This window comes from Rhamphochromis longiceps, linkage group LG6 (genome assembly GCF_057381845.1).
Source record: "Rhamphochromis longiceps isolate RC_006_pf linkage group LG6, R_longiceps_female_GT1.1, whole genome shotgun sequence".
Taxonomy (NCBI): Eukaryota; Metazoa; Chordata; class Actinopteri; order Cichliformes; family Cichlidae; genus Rhamphochromis; species Rhamphochromis longiceps.
Genome location: NC_140562.1, coordinates 45,582,050 through 45,606,472, shown reverse-complemented (window position 1 = coordinate 45,606,472; position 24,423 = coordinate 45,582,050). Strand labels below are relative to the sequence as shown.

At 46.3% G+C, this 24,423-nt stretch overlaps 2 protein-coding genes across 6 annotated transcripts in view; both read left to right on the top strand.

Annotated features, from left to right (window-relative positions):
- The window catches only part of glra3 (glycine receptor, alpha 3), a 53,486-nt gene extending 45,712 nt beyond the window's left edge, over window positions 1–7,774 (top strand). For 2 of the 4 annotated variants that reach the window (XM_085408200.1, XM_085408199.1), the window contains one exon: window positions 633–7,704. In XM_085408200.1, the coding sequence (XP_085264326.1) occupies window positions 633–959 (327 nt within the window). In that variant the 3' untranslated portion in view covers window positions 960–7,704. Of the gene's footprint in view, window positions 1–632 lie in introns of all 4 variants that reach the window. The other 2 variants (XR_014911916.1, XR_014911915.1) reach the window with 2 other exon arrangements.
- Window positions 7,775–7,859: 85 nt separating this feature from the next.
- hpgd (15-hydroxyprostaglandin dehydrogenase) lies at window positions 7,860–23,215 on the top strand. Of its 2 annotated transcripts, XM_085408235.1 has the most exons (8): window positions 7,860–8,100; window positions 8,491–8,614; window positions 11,068–11,174; window positions 15,528–15,624; window positions 18,385–18,426; window positions 19,608–19,684; window positions 19,773–19,936; window positions 22,676–23,215. In XM_085408235.1, exons 1-8 carry the CDS (start codon window positions 8,008–8,010, stop codon window positions 22,797–22,799), a joined length of 828 nt encoding a protein of 275 aa, XP_085264361.1. In that variant the 5' UTR covers window positions 7,860–8,007; the 3' UTR covers window positions 22,800–23,215. The 2 variants fall into 2 exon arrangements, with proteins under 2 accessions (XP_085264361.1, XP_085264362.1); XM_085408236.1 differs by lacking the exon at window positions 18,385–18,426.
- The last annotated feature ends 1,208 nt before the right edge of the window (window positions 23,216–24,423 follow it).

Here is a 24,423-nt window from a genome sequence, read left to right as displayed (position 1 = left end):
CAGCAGGCCTGGCAGTAATCAGACCTCGTGATTTTTCACGCAGGGCAGGAAGGTTTGGATACATACAGCTGTTTACTGATGGCTGACATCTCTCTGCACATTTAACTGAAACCGCAGCTGTAACACCTGAACTAATCTTTAGATTATTTTTGTGAATCAATGGCTCCCAAAAACATCTTCATCCTTATTATGATCTCATATACAAACATTTCTCGGCTCAGTGTCGTCACATTTCTGCCTAAAATTTGATTCAAAAGCACGCGGCAGGTGTAAAGATACCTTTTGTAATTTCCTCAGCAGAGTTTAACTAAAGCTTTCACCACCAGGGGGCAGAGTTTAAACTCTGAGCTAAACTCTTAATGACTCGTTGCACTGCTGGTTTCTCTTTGACGCCTCACAGCTGGTGTTTGTCTGTAGGTCAGCTTCAGAAGGTTTTAAACAGGAACGTAGAGAAAGTAGCTCCGAGCACCAACCCGAGGAAATCTGAATTCATTTGCTTCTTCGTTTTTGTGCTTCGGTCAGGTGTGGTGCCTCGCTCAGAGGCCAAACCGGTGAACAGATTCACAAATAATCCGTGACCCCCTACCCCTTCCTCCCCTTGCTCCTCCTCTTCCTCCTCGTCTCTCCAACAGGAAGGGGGGGCACATGATAGCAGGCTGACCCCTGCTGCCGCCGTGACCTCCACCCCGAGTAACAGCAAGGAGTCGAAGGCCAGCGCCAACAACGCCGTGAGTGCACTGAACACGCCGGGAGCCACGGCGCAGAACGCTACCCAGAATGCACCTGCAGCAGCCAGTGGGGGTAAAAGCATGGAGGAGATGAGGAAGCTGTTCATCGACCGAGCCAAAAAGATTGACACTGTGTCGAGGGCCGGCTTCCCGCTGGCCTTCCTCTTCTTCAACATATTCTACTGGGTCCTGTACAAGATACTGCGGCACGAGGACGTGCATAAGCAGTAGAGACAAAGGACGAGAGATTATTCAGACGCAGGCGCACGAACATCTGCATTTCCTTTTCCATGAACCCCAGAGAGCCAATCAGGATGATCTTTGTCATGAAGGATGGATAAACTGGATCTCTGCCTGAAAACCACAGAAAACTTTTTTAAAGGTTCATCTAGTTAAAAATAATCTTCTGATAGTCTTTGATACCAAGTCTGTGATGTTGAAATTAAAAATGTTGTTGAAGAGTGCGTGGCAGACGTGACGGAGCAGCAGAGAGGGCGCCACGTGTCGGGATTACGTCCTCCACGTGGAATTCATTCTTTTCCAGTCTGATAATATTTTAGTGGTGGAAAAGCTGACCTGCCAAAGACAAAGTGGGGGATTTCAGTTAACTGAAACCAGCTCGATCAATAGCGTGAAGGATACTGTGACTCACGGCCAGCTGGGCTGAACGTCTCAACCACACGTAAGTGCGAGAAACTGCAGTTCCTCTAATGGCCTCTAGAGGGCGGCGCCAAAAGTGAGTCAGCGCCTGTAGACTCGTAGACCATCTGGTCTCTGTAGCTGATTTCACCATTTGTAACAACTCTATCCATTTAAACTGTAAGGCTTCGCATTATGAGGGGCGTGGCCTCGTGATAAACAGGTGGGTGGAGACACAGGCAGTGTATCAGTCAGCACAGTGGTCTTGAGTTTGAAGCACAGCCTGCAGCTTCACTTCCAGGTCTGCTGTGTTGTGTATAACAGGTGTGAGGATTCGATTTCCCTGAGAGGCCCAGACGCTGATGCAGTCTCAGCGATCACAGGTCTGCTATCAGCTGAACGTAAAACTTCTGGAAGCTTAAAAGTATTTAGAAAAATAACCAGTAAAAAGACAAGTGTGTAGATATCCTGTGTGCTGTGGACGTATCTCATCAGCATACTAATGTAAAAGTCTGAAAAAGCCGGATTCCCAGACTGAAATGCGGCAGGCGGCGTGCAGCTGAGCTCGGGCTCCGGGTGGAGAAGTGCAGCTTAGATCTGTCTGTCTCTGCTACAGTTAAAGCCTCCGTCGCTCCACCGCAGTCTGAAGTCTGAAAAGTGTGAGCTCGTCTGTTTAATCCTCTGAAACAATACTGGTTCAGACAAAGACTGCACATAAAAGACAGACAAAGACACTGTACCATAGTCCTGAGTTTTCTGTGAGTTTTAGTATTGTGTCTGTTCTCGTGACAGATCTGTTTCAGATCAGCTCAGGCTGACCTGATCTGAAACCGCCTGGAAAGAAGTGAAAGCCACAAACCTGAGAAGGACTCTGATGTCAAAGCCTTAATGTTACCGTTCTGGCTGCCAAAGGGGAAGCGATTACATGAGCTAGCCTGGTTAGCAGACTGCATGTAAGGGTGTGGCAAAACAAAGTGTCATCCAAGTAAAAACCTTGAATTTCGCTCACCAGATACGACTCCAAGTGCAGTGACCTCACAGCAGCCATGTTATTGGTCACATGATGTCATGGCTCCAAAAGGCTCCGAAAGCACAAACACGGTCCAGAGGTCCAGTTCAGGTGAAGCTAGCAGCCGCCTGTGTCGCCATCCACCTGCTGCAGAGGCGGGAGTCTATCGGGACTGGCTCACTGCCTCTAGTGGACGTCAGAGGAACTGCAGCGCTGGTTTCATCTTTCAGCTGAAGATCAAAACACTTGAGCCGCCCAGTTCAGGTTTCCTCTCCGTTTAAAGTGACGCTTGCAAAAGAAAGAACAGCCAAACAAAAGCTGTGCATCTTTGCAGCTTTCTGTTACTCAGCATCATGGGATCTGTGTGAGTCAGGTTCGATGCACCCATTGTGAGAGTTGTCCTTTCTGCACTGATTTCCTCCCTGACACGCTGACAACGCCCTGATGTTTCATTACAGATGTGTCATACATGCTTACACGACCCACACACTCAAACCTCACTGCGTATGTCGGGAGTGGCCGTCCCACGCTGCGGCGGCGGCGGCGCACAGTCACACTGGAAGCTCACACTCACTCCCTTTAAGAACATGCGAGCAGCTAGACCCAGGTTCATCACATTTCCAGTCTTCATTTTCATTTTTTGTGCGACAGAGTTTTGACATTTGAAATTCATTTGGAGAAAGTGTGAGGTGCAGTCAGTCGCTTCAGCTTTGTGACTTTAGTTCAGGTCTGAAACGCAGCGATTCTCTGCTTTGCTTGTTTTTGGGATGAATTACTGCTGGCTTACGTCACTTTGACCGTTCACGGACTTTCTTTGGAATTTTGTTGTGTTTTCTAGGAAGCAGTGTGGTAACTTTAATTACTTTCAGCTGCTGACATGAGCAGTGAGGGGGGAGCTGCAGCATTCAGTCATCTCCTTTTATATCCTGCAGTCATTTGGCACGTTTAGCCAGTTTCCTAATAATGAAACCTCATTTTCTGCACAAAGTTCACTGACACTGTGTCACAGTGACGTAATCGCTGCAGCAGCGCAGGGAGAAGGCTCCAGGTTTGAGGACTCTGCAACGAGGTGAGGAGGCGAGATTAACCAAACGTTGTTCAGGTGTCTTCTGTTCAACAGGACTCGGGTAGTCGTGGTCAGCCTGTTCCAGCTGTGATGCCAGTTTAGCCCTTTTATTTGTTTTTGAGAAATCTTTGTTTGTTTAAAGCGAACAGAATGTGATGGCGGCACAGTCGCACGCTGCTCTCCTCTGTGCTGTGTGCAGCACTCCTGTTGAACCAGCTTCACGCTCAGGCCACGTTTGTCCAAACTGTTTCCTGGAAGGATGTTCAGTTAGCTTAACACGACGCCGTTGCTGCGTTATTTACATCAGTGTTTCCCTCCCAGAAATATTTGCATAGTTGTGATGAAAACAGCCGGCCGTCTGCAGCTGTGTGCAGACTCTGCATCACATCCTGACTGTGCACATTTGCGTCATGTCTCTCATTTCTGTGCTCGTGTCCATCGTCTTAGTCCACAGTCAGATGTGCTGATTACTGCTTGGTATAGCGTTAGGACACAGTCGGTGTGGAAATCTACTTGTTTTGATGATGTCCCAGTTGCGTTGCTGCTTTATGTGCTTTGATTTTGTGTTTTTGGTCAATTTTATGCAGCATGTGTTTCAATCAGCTGATTTTCAGAGAGTGAAATAAGTTCAGATTTAGCAGCTCAGGTTCAGAGTCGGCCTGGAAAGAAAGGCTGTGGCACAGGGAGATGACACTGTGACGTAACAGGTGTGTAATCTATTCCCAGAGGAACCCACCCGAGGGATTAATAAAGTTCTATCTTATCTTATCTTATCTTACATCATCTTTACTTTTTGTATTGGAGATTATGGTAAATGGCCTGCATTTGTATAGCGCTTTACTCAGTCCCTAAGGACCCCAAAGCGCTCCACACTACATTCAGTCATCCACACATTCACACACTGGTGATGGCAGCTACATTGTAGCCACAGCCGCCCTGGGCCGCACTGACAGATGACTGATGTATCGGAATTTCAGGAGCGGGACCACGCCTCCAAACACGCTTCTCCGGCTGTCACCTATATCGGTTCCCCCAGTTCTGCAAGCCGATCATTCTCGTTTACATGCCCCTCCCTCCTTGTTCTCCACTCTTTAGCTTCTTCACTTCTATTTCGTCCACGGGGATCCGCCCGGGAGCCTTCGCCAGTCCCCTTCGAGGCCTTCCCCAAACCGCAGCTCAATTCATGTCAAAGCATCACTTTTACCTGCTAAAACGCTACCAAACTTACATGAGGACGTGGGCCCAGCTGTGAAAGATAATTCGTTACATCATCCATTACATTAACTTAAAGCGGCCTCGTCTGTTCTGTTAAAAAGACCATGTTTAGCTACGTGTCACAGCCTGTATAGAAAAGATGGATTTTGTAACACTGCCAAATGTTTTTAGAGCCAGAAGTCACCGTACTTACAGGAGAAAGTTATTAGCTAATGTTAGCAGTCTGCATCCACAGGCAACAAATACCAGCTGATCACTAAAATCACATTAAAAACCTGGAATTTCACTCAGTAAAACTGTTCAGACTTGTTGGACAGTAACCTCACAGCTGACATTTGATGGTCAGATAATCATTAAAACAGCACAAACACTGTCCAGACGTCAGTTCAGGTGAAGCCTAGCAGACAGCTAGCAGCTAAAGCCGCCTGTGTCCTCGGCCTATCAGGAGGAGAACGTGTTTCTGCGGACTCACTGCTGGAGCCTCTGCTGGACGTTAGAGGAACTGCAGCCTGTGTAGATGTTTACTTCTGTTGGAGCAGTCGGTCACATGTCCGTCACTCTGGATGAGTTTACAGCACTGTTTTCACTCTGTGACACACACACACACACTGTACATTTGTGTTGTCGGTCCGAGGTTATTCATTTCTTTGAAACACAAATAAGGTTTAAAATCTTTAAACGTTCATATCGATGTGTATCTGGATCTGTGTGCTTTGTTCTTTTTGCTTCTGTTTTATGGGCCGAGCGGCTCATACAGACTGTCTGAATCCAGCTCGGCTCTGGAGCCCCGAGGTCCCTCGCTGCATCTGGATACGAAGAAAATAATTTCACAGCCATTAATTTTGCATCTGTTGTGTTTGTATTTCTACTTGCGCTGTGGTGAACGTGTCAATTTGTGGACATAAAGTTGTCGAGCTGTGTGCGTACTGCGACTCTTTGTTCACTGCACTGTAAAAACAAAGCCGACTGCCATCACGTCAGAGCCGCTTCGGGTCTGACAGGTTTTATTTCATCACCGCATCCTTGTAGTCGTTGAACATCCGTCAAACATTCCTTCTACATTCCAGTTCAGAGCGCGCGCACACACACACACACACACGTTTTTGTAAAATAAGCTGTGCATATTTTACATGAAACTCTCTCAGACTAAAATAAACTTGGGAGCCACTTCTTAACAACGATGGTCTGCTGTTTCTTGTTTCTAGTAACCGTAAGAGACAAACGTGCTTTCTGCACGTCGCAAAGAGGAACTCAGATGGACCGCGCTCCGGTTTTAAAAGGTTAAAGTTCTTCACGAGGGCTCTGCAGCACCTGTAGCTCAAAAAGCCTCAAAAGACTTTAAGATCCAGAGACGATCAATCAGAGCCCAGAGCGTCTGCGATTATAATCAGTCAGAAATTTCATAAAATAATCTCAGAATTACTCGATTTATTATTTTTGTCTCACACTTTGTCTTTTACATGCTCCCCTTTAAATGTTCTCTCTCGTGTTTCGCCTACTTTAGTGTGTTTATACCACCTCACTGTTATCTGATAACGAAGGCTAACTTTAGTCCACTATTGGATACGATTAGAGAAGCTCTATAGGGATATATGCTCGTTAGACAGGAGTCCATTGAGATGAATGGTCCCCAAAGAGGATGATTCCTGTCCACTCGAATAATAACTGAAGGTTTAGTTCTTCCTTTTGGAATTCGTGAGGACTGGATCTTGTGGATATTATGAGCTCATTGCTCTTTTAGACATACCTGTATGGAAACATAAGACCTCCTCAGTTTGGGTTCATATTGAATCATCAGTGTGTCTGAAATGTGAAGCCGACTGGAGAACGAGGAGCTACTGGACTTTCATCAAGCTGAGCAAAAGCTTTAAGATATCTCGAAATGTCTCTGCAACAGTGTCGACGTCTCTGACATTAACAAAGCAGATCTTTGTTGTACAGACAGACCGGGGCGAAGGATTTGGGAGGACTTCAACTATCTGGGAAAAAACAACAGTTTAAAATCCTGCACACACTTCGTCTGTGACACAGTCGCCCTGATTCAAAGCTTAAGCTTTGTTCACCTCCATTAAGGAGGAGCTACATACTAACATGTATACACGCATCGTTGTTATTATTGTTTATGTCGTGTTGTTGCTGATTCCTTGTATTACTGTGCATGTACTGTTGTATTTGTAAGTGCATACACAGACTTAACTCGCTTCACTTTAGCTTTATCACTACAACACAAATGATTTCCTAAAGGTGCATTAATATCTCCCGTTTCTGCTGTCGCCACCTGCTGGCCACCAACAAGAATGCAGGTTTAGGAGAGCAGAGCAGGAGGAACATGTGTCCATCTTTATTATCCAGTTTGTGCACAGCGACCTCACTTCCTGTGATGTTTGCCGTCCGGTCCAGGCTGGCCTCACCTGGCACACAAAATATTGCCTCTGCTGCTGTTTCAGGTCCTCGGAGATCCTAGAAATCTAAAGAGCGCCTGCTGAACACGCTGCAGATCATCTCCAGATCCAAGAATGAAGGAAGGATGTACAATAAGAAGGTCAAAGGAAGAGAGCGTGTACAGGAAGTCAGAGGAACGGAAGCGTAGCGATGTTCCTCGATCTAAAGTGTGCAGAATATAAATAGTGAAGTTCATGAAGATACAACAGCTTTTCCTTTCCTCATGTGTCTTTATTATTTTTAAAGAATAGAAGGAAAACACACTGGAGCGGGTGGTATTTTCACATATTTGGTCATTATCAGCTGCTGGTTCCCATTCAGTGTGAGAGTGGACGTGCAGAGACCTGAAGCTCGCTGTAACGTATCCCCGAGCTGCGCTCCCGCTGTTGTGTAACGCCACTTAAGCCTCGCAGGAGAAAAACCAACGGTGAGGAAGAACAATGAGAGACTGACAGCTCTTTAAAGAAGCTGCTGTCTGAGGTTTTGTCTCTGACATGTCCTGAAATGCAGACTTTATATAAACAGCAACACATTTCAGGAGCTCAGGTGTGCTGATCAAACAGGAGGAGGGGAGGAGAAGAAAGGGCGTGGAGGAGGAGCCGGGAGGGCAGGTACAACAAGTTGGATTAAACCTGTAATTATTATTCTACGGAGTTTACTTAACCTCTCCCTCTCTCGCTCTCTCACACACATGCAGTGTTTGTATAGACTGATAAGGCGAGGGGGGAGGGGGGGGAGGAGGAGGAGGGGAAAACAGCTTAGCCAAAAGAATAAAAACAGAGCGGTGAGAAAACGTGATTGAGTTGGAGAGAGAGCAGAAAGGTGCAGGAAGACGCAGAGCAGGAGAGGAAGAGAAGAACAGTCACCGAGAGAAGAAGAAGGAGGAAGAGTGCAGCTGTGCTGGGAGCATGTCTCTGAATGGGAAGGTGGCTCTGGTGACGGGGGGTGCTCAGGGCATCGGCAGAGCTGTGGTCCAGTCACTGCTGCAGAGCTCAGCCAAGGTCGGTACTGCTGCAACTTTTGCTTGCAGCTTTTAGTTTCCTTCGATCTGTTGTGTTTTTCATCTTTTCACCTCAAAAGCTTTTTTTCTTCACTGTTTGACTTGTTTTTTTAACAGGAGCAGGGTTTCAAAGGTGAGTCTGTGGTTAATCCAGGTTAATCTGTAATGAAATCATTGTGAAAGACTCGCTTCTCTGCAGCAGCACGGGCGTTTCAGAGAGATCAGTCATTTCTCGGAACTTCCTTTGCCATCTGTTTAAGTAAATGAATGTTTGTTTCCGTCTGAGCTGCACAGTTGTGAAACCACAGGACTAATATAGTCTGCTGAGCAAAGTAAGTGTTGCACTGTAACCAAAGTGCTGCAGAGTCCATCTCAAAGTTCTGTTCTGCAGGTGGCCATGGTGGACCTGAACAAGGACCTCGGTGAGGAGTGCAAGGCCCAGCTGGACGCCGAGTTCGGAGAAGGAAACTGCACGTTCATTGAGTGCGATGTGGCCAACGGAGATGCGCTGCGAGGTAATTATGCCGTGCCGTAAGACGCGAGAAAAGAGCTGACGTCACTCTCGTCAAAGCTTTCAGTGTGTCAGTGCGTTTGGCAGCTGTTCAGTTAATTGTGTAATGCAAACGCAGCGCACCGCCGAGCCTTGGACAACGAGGAAGCGGGCTAATTTAATTTATCACAAACCTGTCACCGAGGTCAAACAGAGCTCCGAGTTTTCTCGCCGCTCCCAGAGTCCCGCTCAAACTCAGCCTGTCCTGTGTTTGATTTACAACCACATGACCTTTTATTTTTCTCCAGTTACCTTCTCCTTTTCTGCTGCTCTGCCGGCGCTGTTGTGTGCTAGTGTGTGTGTGGGGGGGGCGTGCCTGGGTGAGAAAAAGGAGAAGCCGAGTATTTAAGTGTGTGTAAGTGAAAAAGTGTGTCACAGAGTGAGAGAGGAACAAGGATTCATTGTCTGACACTGAAAAAGTCTATCCCTGCAGGCAAACGGCTGTGGAATGCTGTTTGCTGTATCTCCTGTGTGTGTGTGTCTGTGTGTGTGTGGGGTAAGGTGAGATTTACCATGTTTAAATGCACTCATGCATCTTTGCAGCTGTGCGGTTAACAGCTCTGTTTTGTGTCTCTGCATCTTCAGCACTAATTGCGAGGTGTCCAGGTGAGGAATGCGGAAGACACGCAGGTTTAACCCTCTCCGGTTTTTCCCTCGGGGTCTGTTTCTGCTGTTGCTGTTAGCGTAACCAATCGTGCGCGCCCACATGCAGAGATAAACCGGCTGCTGGCGGCTGATTGCGTAACAGCATGATGTATGTGCCCCTCAGTCACAGCGTGTGCGTTCGGCCGACACGTCTGACAAGTTATTTGGGTGTAAACCCCGCGGTGTCAGGATTCCTGCTCTTTGCTGAACCTGTAACTGAAACACACACAAGCTTTTCACACGTAAAGTAAAGTGAGTCCTCTCGAAGACTGCAGTGTGTAGTTACATTTCAGGAAGTAGTCAGGCCACTGACACTTCTTGTGGTGAACTTTAAACATTTTTACAAACTGATCTCTACCTGCTGCTCATGACATCACAGCCAACTGGAAATGTGGACGAGTTTTCCAGCTGGAGGTTGTTTGTTTTGGCTTGGAGTCTGGCTCTGGTCCTGAGACTGACTTCCTCCTCAGCATTTCACTTTTAATTCAGTTTCATCGCCTCGGAGTACTTTTTATTGTACAGTAATACACAACACCAACGGCTGCTGCTACCCCAGACAACCCAGTCTTTGGACACCCCGAGGTAGAAGAGGTCAGCACAGAGGTCAGCTGGGGGGTGCTTAATGTCAAACCTAGTATGCTTGATACCAAAACAAAACCAGCACATGTAGGTAGACCCAGAATGGAGGATACATATCTCATGTGGGCGATCTGGAAAGTTTAGCTTGGTCAGCTCCATGATGATTGGCCCCTCTTGGTCAGCTCCATGATGATTGGCCCCTCTTGGTCAGCTCCATGACGATTGGCTCTTCTTGGTCATCTCCATGACGATTGGCTCTTCTTGGTCATCTCCATGACGATTGGCTCTTCTTGGTCATCTCCATGACGATTGGCCCTTCTTGGTCAGCTCCATGACGATTGGCTCTTCTTGGTCAGCTCCATGACGATTGGCTCTTCTTGGTCAGCTCCATGATGATTGGCCCCTCTTGGTCAGCTCTATAATGATTGGCCCCTCTTGGTCAGCTCTATAACGATTGGCCCCTCTTGGTCAGCTCTATAACGATTGGCCCCTCTTGGTCAGCTCTATAACGATTGGGCCCTCTTGGTCAGCTCCATGATGATTGGCCCCTCTTGGTCAGCTCCATGATGATTGGCCCCTCTTGGTCAGCTCTATAATGATTGGCCCCTCTTGGTCAGCTCTATAACGATTGGCCCCTCTTGGTCAGCTCTATAATGATTGGCCCCTCTTGGTCAGCTCTATAACGATTGGGCCCTCTTGGTCAGCTCCATGATGATTGGCCCCTCTTGGTCAGCTCCATGATGATTGGCCCCTCTTGGTCAGCTCCATGATGATTGGCCCCTCTTGGTCAGCTCCATGATGATTGGCCCCTCTTGGTCAGCTCTATAACGATTGGCCCCTCTTGGTCAGCTCTATAACGATTGGCCCCTCTTGGTCAGCTCCATGACGATTGGCCTTTCTTGCTTGATGATCAGCATCAGTTCGGCTGAACAGCCGGACAGCGAGGGTCCGGGCACTTCCAGAGTTCTTGGTAGTAGCTCGGATAAGTTTGGCGTGTTGAGAACGATGAAGCAGATTAAAGTGTAAACTACATGGTGCTACGATGGTAATGAGGCTCTGTTATAACAGCGAGTGCAGTCTTAATGAGTGAAACCCTGTTTACATTCTGATGGGAGCTTGTCATTGATGTTTTTAGAAGTTCCTGTATTAGCGTCTGAAATCACCCCATTTTGATTTCTTGTCTCTGTGGAACAGACACCTTCCAGAACACCGTGGACCAATTTGGCCATCTGGACATCGTCATCAACAACGCCGGCATCACCAACGAAAAGGACTGGGAGAAGACCATCCAAGTGAACCTGGTGAGATGGCAAACCAAAATAACACGCATGCTGCCTTAATGCATGAACGCTAGATCAGACTGATGCCCCGGGGGTGGTGCATCAGAGGAAGCTTAGCATGCCCATGATATCTTTCCCCATCAGCACCTCACTGATGCTCACCTGATGGAGGTGCAGCATCTGACCAATCGCAAACATGCATTTTACAAAGGATGATAAATCTGTAAGATAATTGAAGCAGAAACATTTGCAGCTTTATCTCTTTTTGTGCTTTGAGGAAAAACCTGAGGAAGCCTAATCAGAAGTATTATTATGTGCAGCACTTTGTGATTCTGTCTAGAAAGGTGCTATATAAATAAAAAAAAATTATTTATTTATTAAAGTAGCATAGAGCTTTTCCTTTCAGATCGCAACTCAGAGGATCCAGAGCACACCGCTCTTTTAGATCCTCAGCTCTTCCTGAACTGTGCAGGTTTTCCAGGCCATGTGGAATAAGGAATGTCGGGTGTAACCTAACACTCAAAGAAGGCAGGGAGTCAAAACATTTTTCAAAGTTAGATTGGAATGTGATCCAGATAGAGCCACAGGTCACAACACAAAAGTTTATCCTGTGGCAGCAACTCACTTGAAAATAGTACAAATGTTGCGTGTAGTCGGGGAATGTCAGCCTGTCAGAAGGTGAACGGTTGGATTCTTCTCATGGTGGCGACGAGGCTCCCAAAACTGCAGGTCCTCATCGATCCATGCGTATACATACAGAAACTGAAAGCGGTGACTAAAGTACTATCAGCCTCATCTTCTGACATTTTGTCTTATTATAAATTCAGCCCCACGCTAACCCGCTGACATCACATCCTGTGTTGTCCACCTTCATTCTGTGTCAGTGCCAACAGGGGGCGACACCGGCACTTGCTGAATAGATGGCGGAAATGACTTTCCTGATAAGTTCATTGGCTTAGCCAGTCGTTTCTAGTTTGGCTGGTAAAAATAACACTCTGTCTGCGGCTGTTGTTGGTCACCTGTCACAAATACCTGCTCTGTTCACCTTTGACCTCTGTGTTACAGCACGGAGAACCTCCAGCTCTCCATCTAATAGAAAGTAACGACAGCTCAGGTTTAAAGTGAAAAAGGACATGAAAATAGTTCAATCGAGATACTTCAGCTCAGTTTGAAGATCCGGACCAGTTAGATTACTTCAGCTGCTTGTGACTTCACACCAAGCCACAGTGGAAAAACACGAGCTGCGCGTCTTACCGTGGATCTTTCCTGCTGTATAAATAAACATGAGTTTTCCTTATTTTCAGTCACGTATCTCTGCTCCAGCAGTGAAGGCTCATGTTAAACATGACCATACTTCAGATAATAAGGTCAGTGTACAAGTCCTCTCTGTGAGCCAAAGCTCGGGCTGCAGACTGCTCTAAACCCTCGGTTTCACAGCTCGTCTTCCTGTTAGCTCTAAATATGTTTCAATAACAACAGCTGAATTGAACTGCATGATGTCACAGAGAGGGAATATCCTAATATGGTCTTCTCAGGCGAAAGGCTGAAATCTGGGCCACAGAAGCTCTACATACTTGCTTTTCAAACGTTTGTTTATGATGGGCAGCCAATAAGTGAAACGTTGGCTTAAAGACAGGTTGGCCTTTAAGGGGAGGGGCTAAAGCAGCTTGTTTTAAACTGAGGCACTCATACGGGGCCCAGTACAGGACTTATCAACTGTATTTGAGTCTGACAGTGGACGGTGATATGGGACTGACACAGTACAAGCACAAGAGGGACTAAAAAAAGCCTCTTTCTTGCTAACAGCACAGCTGGTCGACGATGGGATCCACCATCGAGACTCTGTAAAGTGTGGCCCGCAGAGAGACCTGATCTCTTCTCACAACATACCGCTGTGACTCATTGTTCCTGAATTGGCTCCCGTTCACATCAGCTGTTGGAGTCAGACTCCATCCAAGTTCCAGTTCGAGGATACTTTCCTCCACTTAGTTGCATATTTGGGATGTTTTAAGTTTTCAGATGTGAACTTTCGACTCCAACAGAACTGTATGAAACGCAAATGTGGGACTTAAGATGTGATGGATGTGCATTTATGGAGTGCGGCATGTTACGTAAAGGCCCTTGCTGTGATAGCAAAATAAAAGTCTGCCCATACAGTCAGTGATGCTTTGGCACTGGTAGCACTGGTAGCACTGGACCGGGAGCTGCAGAAAGGGAAATGTGTTGCAGTGGTTTGTATCACATCTGTCTGACAGTGTGTTCATGCAAACGAGGCGTCTTCTTAAAAACAAAGTTAGTCATGGACTTCCTGAGACTGATACTTTTTACATTATTCAACTCAACTTTATTTACACAGCAAATCACAACAGCAATCGCCTCAAGGCGCTTTGTATTGTAAGGTCGACCCTACAATAATAGATACAGAGAAAAAGCCCAACAGTCATATGAGCAGCACTTTGGCGACAGTGGGAAGGAAAAACTCCCTTTTAACAGGAAGAAACCTCCAGCAGAACCAGGCTCAGGGAGGGGCGGGGCCATCTGCTGTGATTGGTTGGGGTGAGAGAAGGAAGACAGGATAAAGACATGTTTTCCTTAGAAAATATTATTATAAAGCACTACATATGTATTCATTGCTATGCAGATGATGCCCACCTATATGTATCTATGAACGCTTGAGCAGGAAATGAATCAAACTACTCAGATTATGATTCGAATTCATATAACTTTATTAATCCCAGAGTTCACAGCCGACCCAGCCTACGCTCTCACAGCCCACTGTCTTTAAACTCTGATTTCAAGAGCGGAGTCAAAGCAGAGGTCAGGAAAAAATTCGATGAATAAAAAGAACAAAATAGATTAACAGCGTGCTCAGAGGGAGCGTTTCTGTACTGCTGCGCCTTAAACTGACGGTGATGTTTGATTCTGTGTTGAGCTGAGTTCCTCATCGACGATCGTTGTGTGTCTGGCAGGTCTGTCTGAGCCCGTCTTTGTGTTGTGGTTCCTGTCAGCCCGTCATACATGCTTTAATCAGTCACAGCCTGATACTCGGATAAGAGCTGATACACTGCTAACCACTTTAAAGGTGCGCTGTCTCACGCTGTCAGTATCACTTCTCTTTCTTAAGCAAACTTCAGATCTGTCAGACCATTTTCATTCCAACACTGACATCAGCTAAACCAAAGCAAAAGTTTAATTCATTAAAAAGTTTTCCATCTTTGTTTTCTTGACTCTCGGGTAAGTTCACACCTGGTGCCCCAAAGAGCTGTTTGTCTTTGGAGTCGGGTCCATTTATGCAGCCCTGCTGGTCTCAGACTGGGGGAGTGTTTGTGTGCACGGCCGGGTGTTGCCTCCTACACGACTCTGTTAGGAGCACATGAGTTTGGTATATTCAGCAGGTCATTGCTGGAGAGGAGACCAGGTGAACACTTCACCTGTGCTCTGAGTCCTGATGCTGCTGGGTGAGTCACCTGACTGCTCACCAAGTGTCTGTGGGCAAGAAACAATCTGCTTTTGTCATGGTGCTGGGTCGTTGACCCAGCGTTTTGTGTTTTGTGATTATTTCCCTCTGTTCTAGTTATTCTGTGTCCTCCCCCCTTGTGTCCGGTTCGGGTTCTAGATTTCCTGTTTTGTTCTGAAAGTCTGTGTCTGTTGTCATTGTGTTCAGCTTGTGTCCTCCAGTCATCATGTGTATTCAGATCAGCTGTTCTTCCCTCCTGTGTGCGATTACCTGATTACCTTGTGTGTGTATATATAGTGGGTGTCGGTCTGTGTTCGTTGTCGGCTCGTCTGTGTTTCTTGGTATCCTGGTCTGCGTCTCTCTGCTCCGCTCTCCGTTTTGTAAGATTTCAGGTTTGCTCTTTAGTTTCTCCCAGTTTAGGTTTCCGTTTGTAATTACTTATGCTTCATTGCCTGTTTTTGCCACCGCCACCGTGTAAATAAACTTCACTCGTATCATCAGTTTACTGCATTTTGGGTCCTCCTTTTCCTCCACTCCACACAGCTCACTCCGCCAGCCGTGACAGCTTTCTTTTATTTGTTGTTGTTTGTTGTCCCTCAGTGCTTCATGACTCCATGCCCAAACACTTTTAACCCAGTCTTCATCCAGACCCCCTCCTGCCCCCTGTTTTGGGGGCCTATAACATGACAGTAATAATGTGACACTAACTGGAGCTTCAATAACCGCATCATTTCTGTTGCTGTGTCAGCTGTTCTGCCAGATATGTGAGCTAAAGAAACAATTCTTTGCAGTCAGTGAAGAGTGAGAAGCTCGTCTTTAAAGCGTGTTATCAGTGGGTTCACGCATGTTTAACTTCCTCATCACGAGCGCATGCCTCAGTTTACAGCTGTGAACACTCACCTTATCTTTGTCTGCAGACCTCGGTCATCAAGGGAACCTACTTGGCTCTGGAGCACATGAGCAAAGAGAACGGCAAGCAAGGAGGCACCATTATCAATGTATCCTCTATGGCAGGTAACACGCACACGTGCAGAAACATGTATTATTAAAACAACAGACACTCTGCCAGGCTTTCAGATTTCATACAGCGATTTTTGTTCAGGGATGTTAAAGTTCGCCAAAGATTACACGACAGTTGTGTCCATAAGGCCACGGCGGCGTGTGACTGCGCTTCGCCTGAGTCGCTGCTGCTGCTGCGGCGAGCTGCCAGTGGCTCTGAGAAAGAGGCGCCCCCACTCATCACCCTCCAAAATCAGCTGACTAATGTTCCCAGTGCAAATACAACAATCAGCTTTTTCTTCCTGTTCATTTCAAAGGGCAGAGGGCAGCGAGTCAAAGGTCAGCAGAAAGCTCAGCTCAGTCTGACCTCATCACAAGGACGTTTTCTGCAGCGGCACACCCGGGCGCGCTTCCTGTCTGTCAGCTTTTCTGCTTCTATTTTGTGCTGCGAGCTGAGCTGAACGCTGCGCTCGCCGCTGTGTCTGTGAACCTTCTTCACTGTGCATGAACCCTGCAGCTCTTTAGAGACCTGCAGCTTAAAAACACGACAGCGGGGCGTCAGCACTGACCTCGTCACATACTTGGAAGCAAAATGGTGCCCTTCCTGAGTAACAGCAGATATGAATGAGTGATATGAGCTCTAGGAGTGGACCAGCTGGGAGCACCTGGCTCTCCGCTGACTTTCTCCTTTCAGAAAATGTGGCTGTGAGAAATCTGTCCTCGCTGGAGGCCTGGCTCATGGAAACATTCCTCTTCTTCCTTGGATGTGGGTGTTGTGTTAGAAACACATGAAACAAAAAGCAGCTATGACAGGTTGGCAGATATCCACCAGGGCTGTGGATCGCTCCGTCATGGAAAAGTTCATTCTCCTCCAACATCTTCTCTCCATCACAGTCCAACACAACAAAGACGAGTCCCGAGCTCTGCTGGTGTTTTATTGTCCTCATGCTGCTCTTTAAAGGCCTGCGAGAGCCGTGATCTTCCTCTACAACATCCCACGCAGAGCTCCGAGGAAGCTGCGTTTTCTGTGGGATTAGCGCCGTTTATGAGACCAGAACACTTCGGGATGTCCCCTCATGCAACGGCAACGTGCTTCATTGGAGCAAATAAACTCCACGTAGGCGATGATTAGATGAGACAGATTATAGTGAGTTCCTGTGTGGTTAGATTACACACAGACACACACACTCCTCATTATGTTGCAGTGACTCGTATCTGCTGTCCCGCTGCAGGCTGCAGATCCAGGGTTGACCCTTCCTTCGTTGTTTTCGCGGCCTCGGGTCTGGGCAGAGGTCTTCGAGCAGGTGTTAGGTTCCAGGTCAAAGGTCGCACTGCTCTGTGCCATAAAAATATTTGTGTTTCACAAAGATTCTGAGTGATGTTCCTGTGGGAGAGCTCCCAGCTACAGATCGGCTGACAGTTATTAGAACTTCACGTCACGCCCAGGCAGTGTGACACAAAGCTCAGCAAAGCCAGGATATCTTCTCTGTGGTCGCACGACGGTGGTCATCAACCCGATAAAGAGAAGAGAAGATAACCTTTATTAGTCCCACGCGTGGGAAATTTGTTTTGTTACAGCAGTGGACAGTTGTATAGAGAAAGAACACTGGAATAATATATCTATGAGACATTGTACACAATAGAATAGAATAAAATAAAATACTGTATACAATAGGATAAAAATAGAAGACAAATGCTATATACAATATGAGTATAATACAACGATGGCAGAAAAGATTATTGCACTTAGTGTTATTGCACATGTGTGGATGTGTGTGTTTGTTCAGTTAAAGTCTTTGTTGTGGAGTCTGACAGCAGTGGGGAGGAAAGACCTGTGAAATCTCTCCGTCCCACACCGTGGGTGCTGCAGCCACTGAAGGAGCTGCTCAGTGCTGTCACAGTCTGCTGCATGGGGTGGGAGACGTTGTCCAACAGGGATGACAGCTTAGCCGCCGTTCTCCTGTCACTCACCACCTCCACTGGGTCCAGAGGGCATCCTAGAACAGAGCTGGCCCTTCGGATCACCCTGTTCAGTCTCTTCCTGTCCCCAGCAGAGATGCTGCCGCCCCAGCAGACCACACCGTAAAAGATAGCAGAAGCCACCACAGAGTCATAGAAGGTCTTCAGGAGTGGGCCCTCCACCCCAAACGACCTGAGTCTCCGCAGCAGGTACAGCCTGCTCTGCCCTTTCCTGTAGAGGGCGTCTGAGTTATGAGTCCAGTCCAGTCTGTTGTTCAGATGAACACCAAGGTACCTGTAGCTGTCCACAGCCTCAATGTCCATACCTTGGATGTTCAGTGGTTGCAGTGGAGAATGCTTGTGCCTGTGGAAGTCTACCACCAGCTCCTTGGTTTTACTGGTGTTGATCTGGAGGTAGTTCAGCTGGCACCAGTCCACAAAGTCTTGGGTCAGACCTCTGTACTCCTTGTCGTCCCCATCAGTGATGAGGCCGACTATTGCAGAGTCATCAGAGAACTTCTGCAGGAAGCACTGGGTGGAATTGTGGGAGAAGTCTGCAGTGTAGATGGTGAAGAGGAACGGAGCCAGAACCGTTCCCTGTGGGGCCCCCGTACTGCAGACGACCCTGTCCGACACACAGCCCTGAGCCCCGAGGCCGACGCTGTCGATGTCATTTCCTGTTTTTATCCTGGTTTCTCAGAGTTGAGGAGATGAACCATCCCCGGGTCATGTGACACTGGTCCAGCTGTGATGTGTGTGGATTACAGATGATCCGTTTGGTCAATAACAAAGTATTTTTCTATCGGCTTTGTTCAGAAACATATCTGATTAACGTGGAGCCGCTCAGACGATTCTCAGGCACGTTTTCATCGTCTGTGCTTCACGTCAGAATTTAATCTGTGTTTGTTTTAATCATGCATCATGATGTCGATCTAGCACAGCTCAGCCTGCACTAACAGCAGACATGTGGTAATCATTTCACCCTCATCCCACTGGTGATAACATCAGTGTGTGTGTGTGTGTGTGTGTGTGTGTGTGTGTGTGTGTGTGTGTGTGTGTGTGTGTGTGTGTTGTTCATTTGGATAGAATAGAATAGAATAGAATTCAACTTTATTGTCATTGCACATGCACAGGTACAGGGCAACGAAATGCAGTTTGCATCCATCCAGAAGTGCTTTAGTGATATAGATATATTACAATATATATTAGCAATAATATAGATATGTGAGTATATTACAGAAATGGGTCTATTATGGTATGTTATAATGTACACGGTATGAAGTATGTTGTGAATATTCTATAACTATAAGTACGTACAGGCTGTAGTGAGTACAAGCTATGTGCAGGCTATGAACAGGATATAAATATGAAAAACTATACAGAATATGAAATAAATAACTTTACAGAATCTGGGATATACAGCTATACAGAAATGTGAACTATGCAAGTTGTAAACAGTTGTAGGATTAAAAATTATCGTATGTACAGAATGATTATTTACACAGAGCTATACAGTAGTGCAGTTAAGATAAGTGAGGGTGTAGATAGTTTCTACAGAGGCTATATAAAGTGCTAGTGGTTGTGAGTGGTGGTTCAGTCCATGTTATTATTGTGTTTGAGGGTACAGTTGTCCATTGTGGGTGTGTGTATGTTCAGTCCATGAGTTTAACGTGGGTCAGATGTCAGGAGGCAGAGTTCAGGAGTCTGAATGTCATGTGGTCACATGACATTTGTGCAGCCAGGTCGCCGGTCGTTGTCTTTGTTGTTCTCGCCAACGCACTGTGAGGACAAAGTGAAGGAAATGTGTATTTATTATGAAAGCCTTCACGGAGCTGAAACAGCAGCGAGTCACGCGGTGACTGTTTCATCAAAGACAGGATGCTCGGACGGGTCTCTGAGTCGGGTTTAATCCCAGTAAACCCGGATCAGCTGAGCCTGCGGCGTTTAAAACGAGGTGCAGCTGCAGCAGCTGTGTTTGGCCTGCATGTTACAAACTGTGATAACATCGTGTTTTTCCCTCTGGGTCTTTCCTTTTTCAGCCTTCATGCATTCCCCTCACCAGCCCGTCTACACGGCCACTAAACACGGAGTCATTGGCTTCACCAGAGCGATGGCGGTAAGACGCACACACATTAGCGAAAGCGCAGCACGAAGCCTTTCGGGATGAGAGGGCCGCTCAGCAGCTTGTTCTCGTGTCGCTGCAGGACGCGGCCATTCAGGGCGACTACGGCGTTCGCATCCACGCGCTGTGTCCGGCCTTCGTCGACACGCCCCTGCTGCAGTCGGTGGAAGACGAGGACAACATGGGCAAGTTCGTCAAGTTCAAGGACGACTTCAAACGGAGCATGAGCAAGTTTGGAGTTCTACAGTAAGTCCATGTGCCAGTCAGCAGCAACGATCACCAAAAGTGATGCAAACGTGTTTATTAAGGTGCCTGTTTAAAGCCTCGTGTGGACGATAGAGGAACTGCAGTTTTTGGCACATCAGCGTTAGCTCCAAAGTTTGGCGCTTGTTGCTGCTGCAGTGTTTCATGTGTGTTTTAAACCTCCTGCAGATGAACGTTGGCACATTGCAGTCCGATCTGGTCTCACCTCAGCTGTCTGCGCTACAGCAGCAGCTGGTGTCAGCTGAGTGTGCTCAGGGAGCTCAGAGGTCTGGGTGAGGACGCGACATTCAGCTTCATATGAATGAAGCTGGACGAGTGAGAGACCTGCTGCTCAGCACGGATCAGATCTGTTCTTAACTCCGCTTTAAACCCGTCTCTGCTCTGATTGCATCACTGCTGTTTGAAAGACTTCTTCTCTTTCAGGAAACCCGATGAAGCGTTTGGAGCGGTTCAGTCCAGCTGTGAGAGACGCTGAACAGTGTCCACACTGTGCAGAGAGCACGCTGTGTGCAGTTTGCTCAACGCTGTGAAAGCTCTGCAGGAGGGAATCATTTAGTGTCAGAGGAAATTGAGTCCAGATGACTTCCTGAACACATGTGGATATATGCATCTGTACATCCACTGACTCGCTGAAAGAGGGCAGAACAGCAGCTGTAGTGTTTTTAGGGAATGTGGTGTTTACTTGTGTTAGTCACTCTGTAAAAACTCAACCTGCCTTTGGAGACAACAGTAAATCCCCATGATGTAAATCGTTATATTTTAGTTCAAAGTTACGGTGAGTTTAGTTTGAGTAAAAGCTTTCTCAGTGACTTCTGAAAGGCTGAACTCTGGAAACAAAGGAAACGGCCAACAGGGATCCACAGTCCTCCACGATGTTACACAGTTGCCTAAATAAGGATTCAGACTCCTGACTGAGGTTCTCCTTCCTCAGATTAAGATTTGGAAGCGTTTATAGTTTAGACTAATGTCAGTTTGAGGATAAATATGATGTGATGGTGGCACTGAAGTGGCTGCAGTGGGTTTGAGATGAGAGTCGTCTGTAGTCGGTGTTGACATTTGAATCAAGAATGTTCTTAATTTGACTTAAATCATGGAGATAAGTAACGGGAGGATAGTTTGTTAGGGTAACCCGCTGGGTCGGCCTTTATGTTCAGGCGAGTTCAAATATTTGAATCAAGTTGTTATGGTTACAGTTGTTTGCTGAGTCACATTTAAATCCAGTTAAGAATTATTTGAATTAAGTGGTTGAGACAGGATGATCCAGTAGGTTCAGCAAGTTTAAAGAGCTCATTGAAATCAGTTGTTTGGATTAGTTTGGATTCTATTCTGGGAGCCAAGATAATCCATCGATTTAGCTTCAAATCCAGTTTTAAAGCTAGGAAAAAGTTCAGTTTTATTTATATAGCCCCAATCCAGGTCTTTATGTCTTTAAGACATTCCTGCAGTTTAAGGCTACATCCACACGTACACGGGTATTTTTGAAAACGGAGATTTTCCGTTTTCGTTTTAAAAAATAATCCCGTCCACACATAAAGGCAGAAATGAAGGAAAACGCTGCTATGAACATGCCAAAGCAGCAGGTGGCGCTAGATTCCTAACCGTGCAGAAATGTTGGCCAATCAGAAGTCTAGAAGCCTCGGTGGGAAAAAGTAAACAAAGCTGGGGCATAGAAGCAGAACCGAGTCGTATGTGTGGAGGGACAGTAACTGTGTGTATATGTAAGCATTTAAACACTGCAGAGAGTAGAATTAACAGTATTGTAGAAATTCATTTCACCGAAACAATAACGTGGCGCACAGTGTGACGTCAAAAAATGCGCACACCTTTGACGCTGTGTTTTCTGCGTTTTCTCCGTTTTTCTCGTCCACACGTAAACGCAAAAACTGAGTTTTCAAAAATATCCACCCTGGCCGGAGTTTTTAAAAATCTCCGTTTTCAGTGACCAAAAACGCCGTTTACGTGTGGACGGAAGGTGCAAACGCATAGAAAAATCTGCGTTTTCAAAAATACCCGGGTACGTGTGGACGTAGCCTAACTCATTGGTGTGTGTTATCTGGCTTCATGGACAGATAGAGCTGGGTGTCATCTGCATAGCAGTGTAAATGTATGTTATGTCTTCTAATGATGCTGCCTAAGGGAAGCATGTATAATGTAAACAGAATTGGTCCTAGCACTGAACCCTGTGGAACTCCATAATTAACCTCAGTGTGTGAAGAGGACTCTCCATTTACATGCACAAATTGTATATTTTTACCTTATTTTACACATTGCTGTAGATCAGGGGTGTCAAACTCAAATACACAGTGGGCCAAAATTCAAAACTGGAACAAAGTCGCGGGCTAACGTTAATATTTATTGAAAAAAAAATCTTCCTCCAGATATAAGAATGAATCTTTTCTTATGGACTCAAATAAGTTTTGCTGGAAAAGTGAATATGGAACAAGCAAAGCTTAATACTAAACAATATATATATTAGCTGTATAATACCAGTAGGCCAGCTCTAATAGTAATTTGGTATGGCTTCGTGGGCCAAATGTAATTAGGCTGCGGGCCAAATTTGGCCCGCGGGCCAGAGTTTGACACCTATGCTGTAGATAATGATGTGTCTGTGGGATGACTTGTTTCTCTAATGGTTAAAATTTAATTTGTGAAGAAAGTCATGAAGTCGTAATTTGTGATGCAAAAACAACAGCGTGTGTTTTTCTTCTTGTTGACCTGCAGGCCGTCGCTGATAGCAGAGGGCATGATGAGGCTGATCACGGACACCAGTCTGCACGGAGCGGTGATGAAGATCACCTGCTCCAAGGGAATCCATTTCCACACCTATGAGCCCATGTCGGCCTGAGCTCCACACTCAGGACTCACATGCTGAAGGAAAGATGCGGCGCTCTAACCCGTCTGACTGCAGCTCACCAGAGACGCTCGGGACGACACGTGGACGCTGCAGGAGCTTCAGTCAGAACTGCGTCTGTTTGGATTCGAATCTTTTTTATTTAATAATCATCTGCATAACATGAAAACAGTGATCATACAAACAATATCCAGCAAGCCAAAGTTACAGATGAGTTTTTTCGTTTTTAGCTAATTGTTTGTGCGTCACAGGAAACGCTGGACCGTCACTGTGGTCCACCTCAGAGATGACGGCTTCTTTGATTAGTGTTATTTAAAGAACTGTAACAGTTACTCTTTTATAGCTGGTTTATGTGACATGTAAACACAAATAAATCAATAAATATGGAGTTTTGATAACCTAAACAATAATTGTATGCTAACATTTGTAGTTTCACAATGTCTGTTTATTTTCCGTGTTTTAATATTTATTCACAGCCAATACGTGGTACACGAGGAGTGAGGTCACAGTATGCACATCACCCATTGGTTTGTAAAATCCAGTTTTTAGACTGCAAGCTAGCTTGGTTAGCAAAGCGTGTACATGGACTGTAAGGATTAAAGACGCCTTGCCACCCTAACTTCTTGAACGTGGAACTGCTGGGGCAAGAAGTTTGCATAATTAGGGGCGTGGCCTCTTTGACGGAACAGGCCGATGGCCGCACAGGCGGCTGTAGCTGCTAGCTGTCTGCTAGCTTCACCTTTGCTAACTGGAGTCCCTGAACAGAGACCTGTGAACCGTTGTTGGAGCCTTTTGGAGCATTTTTAATGTCATCATGTGAGGTTACTGTAGTAACAGACTGTCCAAGAAGGCGGAGCTCCAGGTTTAGTGCCTGCACTAATTAGCATAAGGTCACCTCTAAGATGGCGTGAGCCAAAAACCGGCATTAAGTCTGCACACAGTGGGTAATTTCAAAGTTGTTGCTTCCATCTTTATCCATAGTATAGGAAAGTGTGTGGAAATGCTTAGTAGTCTTTGATATTCTTCATATCAAATATTACGCTTCCAACTCAATCTCCCATTTAAACACAATAACGGCGGCGGTACCCTAAAATTATTCCTCCTGCAGATGTGTTTCCTGGACTTGAGCTGGTTTTTATTCTGATCATCTTCTTGTGTGGCTGGAGGAACATATTTGATACTCATCACTGTGTCAGTCCAATACAGAAAAACGACTGTGGCAGCAGCATGCAGCAACTTTATTTGTACAGCGCAATCCTTTGTGTGTCTTTATCTCCTCTGAACTGTGGGCTGGGACACAGCGTCAGTCAGCCTTAGCCCTGTTTTCACTGTTGACATTCCTCATAAATCCTTGGCCAATTGAATCCTTTCACCGTGGTGAAAATGTTGGCTTTTTCCCAAACTGGGCGCTCTCCAAGAACCCGTGTGTGGTTTGCATGAAGTCACAGGTTGTCATGAAGAGACGGGTATAAACAAAGAGGTTCAGTGAGGCTGATCTCACAGCTGCTGTGCTGAAGTTTCCCTGTGAATGAATCCACAAAGACATGAAATGATTTGTGGTTATGATCGTTGTCTTTTCCTGGTCTGGCTCTCCAGTTATCGTTCTACAGTCTTTGGT